The sequence below is a fragment of the Hydra vulgaris genome, chromosome 01 (genome assembly GCF_038396675.1).
Source record: "Hydra vulgaris chromosome 01, alternate assembly HydraT2T_AEP".
Classification (NCBI taxonomy): Eukaryota; Metazoa; Cnidaria; class Hydrozoa; order Anthoathecata; family Hydridae; genus Hydra; species Hydra vulgaris.
This window is the reverse complement of record NC_088920.1, coordinates 58,927,420-58,934,695: the sequence shown is the minus strand read 5'-3', so window position 1 is coordinate 58,934,695 and position 7,276 is coordinate 58,927,420. Positions and strand designations below refer to the sequence as shown.

At 26.4% G+C, this 7,276-nt stretch overlaps 1 protein-coding gene across 2 annotated transcripts; it reads left to right on the top strand.

Annotated features, from left to right (window-relative positions):
* Positions 1–3,399: 3,399 nt before the first annotated feature.
* LOC136075479 (uncharacterized) lies at positions 3,400–6,852 on the top strand. Of its 2 annotated transcripts, XR_010635974.1 has the most exons (4): positions 3,400–3,946; positions 4,369–4,717; positions 4,802–6,097; positions 6,445–6,852. XR_010635974.1 is itself a non-coding variant. In XM_065788804.1 (3 exons), the coding sequence occupies exon 3, from the start codon at positions 5,074–5,076 to the stop codon at positions 5,980–5,982; it is 909 nt and encodes a 302-aa protein (XP_065644876.1). In that variant the 5' UTR covers positions 3,467–3,946; positions 4,369–4,717; positions 4,802–5,073; the 3' UTR covers positions 5,983–6,852. The 2 variants fall into 2 exon arrangements, 1 of the variants encoding a protein (XP_065644876.1); XM_065788804.1 differs by having other exon boundaries at positions 3,467–3,946; positions 4,802–6,852.
* The last annotated feature ends 424 nt before the right edge of the window (positions 6,853–7,276 follow it).

The following is a 7,276-nucleotide window of genomic DNA, read 5'->3' as shown; positions in this document are numbered from 1 at the left end:
TTAAAAGTGATACCTCGGATCATTTTCCTATTTTTTTATCTATAAATATTAATACAGATTCGATATTACATGAAAAACAGGTCATTATCAAACGCTTTATTAATGATAAAAATATTTTAGCATTTAAGGAACAATTATACTTAATAAACTGGAATTCAGTAAGTAATTTGTCAGAGGCAAATAATATGTATAATGCATTTTTTAAAGTTTTTTATGAAGTTTATGATGTAAACTTCCCAAAATGTAAAATTAATAAAACAAAAAAAAGTTTAAAATCACCATGGGTAACAAAAGACCTTAGAAAATCCTCAAAAATAAAACAAAAACTATATATTAAATACCTTAAAGCAAAAACAATTGAAAGCAAAACACTCAATAAAACCTTTACCAAACTATTTGAAAACAAAAAAAAAAACCTTAAAAGAAAATATTACAGCGACTTATTTGATAAATATAAAAACGACTATAAGCGAAAATGGCAACTTGTTAATGAAATCACTTGTAACAATAAAATGAAAATATGCTCTTTGCCAAAGGCAATTAAAATAAATACTGACATTTTTTATAACCCTACCATAATAGCAAACGAAATAAACAAGTTCTTTGTATCAGTTGGACCAAACTTAGCCAAAAACATCCCCATAATTAATAATACAATCAATTCAAAAAAAGATTTGACTTCTCCTGAAATATTTTCTCTAAATAAATTTAAAGTATCTTTTGATGAATTTGAGATTGCTTTCAAAATGCTTAAGACTAATAAAGCAATTGGTCCAGACGATGTAAACGGGAATATTGTTATTGGTTCATATGACATAAATAAAAATATTCTCTTTAGGGTCTTTACGTGCTCAATAAACCAAGCAGTATTTCCCGACAAACTCAAAATAGCTAGAGTTACCCCAATTTTCAAAGGAGGAGAACTTACAAACCTCAGTCATTATCGCCCAATATCAGTTCTCCCAGTTTTTTCAAAAATTCTAGAAAGAATATTATATAATAAAATTTTTAATCACTTATCAGAAAACAAAATAATATATAATAACCAATATGGATTTAAAAAAAATAATTCTGCAGAACATGCAATACTTCAACTAACAAGAAATATTGGTGATTCATTTAAAACATCGCAATACACATTAGGTATTTTCATAGATCTATCGAAAGCTTTCGATACTATAGATCATGAAATTCTTTATAACAAACTAGAACATTATAGAATCACTGGAAATACTTTATTATTACTAAAGAACTATTTAACTAATTGAAACAGTTTATTCAAATAGACTCATCATTATCATCAAATTTATCAAATATAACTTGTGGAGTGCCACAAGGCTCAATACTAGGTCCAATGCTGTTAATGATATACATCAATGATCTCTACAAAGCCTCAAACTTAATGACAATTATGTTTGCGGATGACACTAATCTTTTTTTAACCAGCAATGATCTAACAACATTATTTAGAAATATGAACACTGAGCTTATTAAAATCTCTCACTGGTTCAAATCAAACAAATTATCAATTAATTTAGAAAAAACTAAATGGATGCTTTTTTACCCAAATTCAAAAAAAAAATTAATTCCAAGTATTACGCCACTTACATTTGTTGACAATATTGAAATAAAGCGAACAAAAATTACAAAATTTTTAGGCATTTATATTGATGAATATAAAAACCTATACTCAATAAAAGAAAAAAACAAGTACAATCTACGAAATGATAATTCTATTCGACTACAATTTTCGCATACAAATTTTGGTAAATCTTGTGTTTCTTTCCGAGGAGCCTTTCTTTGGAATAAAATAGTTTTGAAACATTTTGACTTTTCTCATGAATGGACTTATACCTCTTATAAAAGGAAACTTAAGAAAATCATTTTGTCTATTAATAATATACTTTTATACTTTTAATAGGAAATTTATTTGAAAATTTCTATTTTTTATTTAAATTATGTTTTTCTTCTAATATTGTTAAACACAGTTTTTTTTTATTTATTTTAAAATATGTAACACGTAAATTTGTAACGAGTTTGCAGCGGTTCTCGACGACAAGACCTTTAGGTCTTCTACGAGTCTCCGCATTCTTTTTTTTATTATTTATAGTAAAAATCCTCACTTGTAATTGTTTATATTATTATATCTTAACTTGTAATTTTATAAATATTGAAGGAATGTAAAAAAGAATTAAAAAAAAAAAAAAAACCATATCTTAACATTGCTTCCTTGAAAAAAATATACTTTTCATTTATTCATAGTTTTATCTCTTACTGTAATATTGTATGGGGTAATACAAACTATAGTAAACTAAAAAAACTTTATAGTAAACAAAAACACGCATGCAGGATTGTATTTGGTGCTCACAGAACTTTTCATTGTGAACCTCTTTTAAGGAAATTTGGTGCCCTAAGTATCTATAAACTTAATATACACCAAGTTCTACAATTCATGTTTAAGATAAAACATGGGCTTTCTTCTATTGTATTTCAGTCTTACTTTAGTGAAATCTTGCACAAGTATCCTACTAAATTTTCAATTAACAACTTTATTGTACTAAAAACTAATTTAAAACTAAGTTCTTACCAAATCCAATACCGTGGACCGTTTCTATGGAAACACTTTTCAAAATTTATTACAAAAAAATAATAATATTCAAAACATCTCTTTGGATCAATTCAGGAAAGAATCTAAGAATCTCTTATTACAAAATGACTTTGATTTAAAATATATCTTTTAAAATAAATACATAAATAATATAAATTATCTAAAAAAATAGTTATTGACACTACTTCTCTTTTGTTGCAGTTTTATTTTTATTTTATTTTTTGTTAAAAAACTTTAATACTTTTATATTGTTGCTAATCTTTGATATATTGCGTTATATTTCAACACTAATATTTATATTACATTAATATTTATATTTTAACTAACGTGTGTAAAATTCTTGAGCTCTGTAGCCCTAACAGTAGGCCAGGTCGATTTTGGAACTGAAGTTTTGGACTAGTTGAGAATGATGCCTAGTAATATATTATTATCATTTATAAAAGCTTTTTCAACAAATTTTAATAGTTTTTGGAGCATTTGAATATTTTTGGTGAATATTATTGATATGATTCAAGTTTGAATGTAAATTTTTATAAGTGTTGAGAGAAAATATCTTTAATCATTTCAAAATACAAATGCTTGAGATTAATAATGAAATAGTTATAATGTTTTAAAAATAAAACATTTTTTTATAAAAATAACTAATTTTTTTTATAATTAATATAAGAAATAATGATTTAATAAAAAAAATTTATAATTTTAATATATTTCTATGAAACTTTCTCCTAAAGTTACTTTTAAAAATTAGCGGAAATTTTTGCGCTCGTTCAAAAATAAATAAACAAACTTTTAGATTGATAATTGTTTTTAAAGTCGTTGTATTTGCTTTAACATATGTTATTTACAATAATATGTTTTAATGAAATGCCTAAAAACTATAAAGTTGTTTTAACACGTGGCAGTTTTGCTAAAAAATTTGGTGGTCAGCCTTCACCTTTAAATGAAGCAGAGCCACCAACCATTCGCCAGATTATTCAATACAGCTATTTCCTTAAAGACATCAACCAAGACTTAAAAGATTATGACATTGCAAAAATTATAGCAATTAATGTGATAAAAATATGGCACACTGTGAATCCAAAGTTACCACTATATGATAATTATTATGTGGTAAAGTTAATAAATAAACTATGCTTCATGAAAGCAAAACAAATTAACCGAAAATCTCTTTCTAAAGTGAAGTGTAATAACCTTGAGAAGAGTTTAGACACTCTTTTTGATATTTCAGCTTGCAAATGTTATCTACCTGTTCGTTCTTGTAATGATAAATTTGTAAAGTACTTGGAAGACAATTGTCAAACACAACATATAGTTTGCACATGTCCTCTTGACAGAAAGGTGGAGATCATTTTAATATTAAAGTCATATATATATATATATATATATATATATATATATATATATATATATATATATATATATATATATATATATATATATATATATATATATATATATATATATATATATATATGATATATATATATATATATATATATATATATATATATATATATATATATATATATATATATATATATATATATATATATATATATATATATATATATATATGATAAGTGCTAATATGACATTTTGCAAGAGATGTGTTTGAAAATTTGATTTGTTGCTTGACAAAATATAACAAAACTGCATACTTATCTCAAAATGACCAAATTTTGCACTTATCATAAATTGACCAATGAATAAATGTTATAAATTGTGTTTTTATTTTAAAAGATTCATCGTTGTTTTTCTAGGTTCCATTAGAAGATAGTATTCTAGGTTCCATTAGAAGATAGTATCCATTAGAAGATAGTATTTTCTAGGTTCCATTAGAAGATAATGTATTTGAAAGATCAGAGAGCAAAAATAGGTCCTAAGGGGTTGTTTTAACTTGGATCCATTGATCGTAAAAGTGTTAATAAGACAAACAAAGTTTCTGCTAGAAATAAGAAATGTCAGAAGCAGGTTTTAAATGAAGTTTCTCAACAAAAAAGCAATACGTATACATCATTTGATAACAACATGGAAAGGTTGGATGCAGCAGTAATGAATGATGATGAACACTTGAAAAGTTACAGTAATGAAATAAGTGAAGTATTAAAGGTATATGTTGTCATATAATGTACTTTTTTTATTGTTATGTACCTTTAATATTTTCATCTTTTTTTGCTTGAATATCTTTTATAGACTCCTGTTAACTTTGACAATGAACGTTGTTACAAACCAATTAGAAATATATCTGGGGCTTACAATTTGTTTAAACCATCAAGATATGCTTTGGAATTAATTAGGGCTGATGTTTCATCAAGTATTGGGGCTAGCCTTGCTAATGCTTTCCTCTTAGATTTGCAGGCTGTGGGCCTACTTTGGCCAAATCTTAATTTAGATACAGTATTTATTGATAAATCAAAAATTGATAGAGAGAAAACTAGAGTAAAAGTATAAGTCAAGATAAGCATATGGAAGATATTTATAGCATAATATGTATTGGAGTTGATGGAAAAGTTGACAAAGACACTTTATTTTACAGAGAAGTTAAGTATCCAAACGGAAAAATTAATTTAAGAAAAGATAAACAGTCAGAGCACCATTTAACTTTTACAGTAGAGTCTGGGTCTGAAATTGGATCATATCTTACTCACAGAGTCATTCCAATTAAAGGTGCTACAGGACTTTTGTTAGGAGATGAAGTTGCTAGTGTCTTAAATGAATTTAAGATTGCTCATTCTCTAAAAGCTATCCTCCTTGATAATACTGCTACTAACACTAGTTGGAAAAGTGGGCTTGTAACAGCTGTAGAAAAAAAAATTAATAGCAAATTGCACATTATTGGCTGTTCACTTCACCAAAATGAACTTCCCTTTCGAGCTATTTTTAAGCATCTTGATGGAGGCACCAAAAGCCCTAATTTTTTTAGTGGTCCAATTGGAAAACTTTGTGAAAATAACTATCAAGATCTCCCTCAAGTTGACTTCATAAAAATTAGTGGCCATCTAGATAACATACATTTTCATGAAAAGACATTAAAAGATTTGAGTTGTGATCAAAGACTTCTTCTAGAATATGTTCTTGGAGTTTCAAAGGAAAATGTTGATCATAAATATGCAAAGTGGAAAATTGGACCATTAAATCATTCAAGATGGTTAACTTTGGCAATTCGATTATTGTGTATTTGGACAAGAGGCACATATCTACCAGAAATGCAAGATAAGCTTCAACAAATTATAAAATTTATTGTGCAAGTGTATGCAGTTAGCTTGTTTGAAATAAAATTGGATAATAAGTTTCACAATCAGCAGTTATACATTTTCAATATGATTAAAAGAATCAAAGAAAACAGTCTGAGGAAATCAAAACTATCGCATTAAAAAACTTGCAACACAATGCTTTTGCTTTGCTGCCTGAAAATCTATTGTACTCCATGATGAAATCAGATGAATATAAAGTCAGAGAAGCTGCGACCAGAAAAATTTTAAGTATCAGGTAAACATAATATTATTAAAATAAAGTAGTTCATTAGGAATTTAATGTTTTACTCTAAGGTGACAAATGGAAAGAGTCTTAATAACCGGTTGAGCATTTTTGGAAAAATTAAATTGTAAACCCTTGAAAATTTTTATCAGCAAGCAGAAAAAACAAGTTCTAAATTACTAAATGCGCAATTTTGGATGGGTAAAATTTCAAAACTGATAATTCGCTGGAACTTTAATTTGACACCTTGGTCTAAAAATATAACAAAAAATTAATTTATTAAATTTTGTTTTTAAAAAAAACTTAAACAAGATCAAAAAAAGATTTTTATTTTTAGAATTTAAATTTAATTCATTTAGAAATATGACGGTGCATACAACAAGATTAAACAAAATCACTGCAATAAATACTGATGCATATCATTGGTCGGATTTAGTAGACCTTTCTCAAACAGGTATTTGTGAACCAGCTCTCACTGAACACATTTTATCTCAGCATTTACAAGAATCATTGCTTAATGGAACGAAGTTTGAGTTACCGGTATTGCCTTCTCATACTCAGAGTGTTGAGAGAGCTGTGAAAATGACATCTGAAGCTTGCCATACAGTGTATGGAATAGAAGCAAGGCATAAACATATCATTGCAAAAAAATTAAGTCGTCAAAAGAGACCTAATTTTTCTTCAAAGGGTTCATATTGTCAAAAGTATGATGACGTTGTGATCTAAATAAACTGTATTTTAACAACAAATAAAACTTTTTTCTTGAAGCTTGTTTTTTTTGTTGTTGTTTTTTTAATAAGAAATATTTAAAAAAGCAAAACAACAAAGTTAAAATTGAAACTTGTTTTTGTTGCATTAGCTTCTATAATTATCTGCTGTTTTTAAATATTTTTTTATTAACCCCCTCATATCGGCTTTTATAGTAAAACTAAATTTTATTTCCTCAAAAATTGGCTATCAAAAAAACCTTTATTTTTTGTTTTTACTTATTATCACGTTAGTTTGCAACTTTCTCAACATGTCCAATGTTAAAATCTCAAAAAAAGTTAAAAATCGACCTGCCCTACCCTAACAGTACATTTTTTTAAAAATATTAAAGTGTAGTCTTAAAGAGTATGGATTAGGGTATCTTATAAAATTTGCATTCATTTACAAAAAAAAATTCTTGGGGCCGTTCCGGACCCTCAAAAA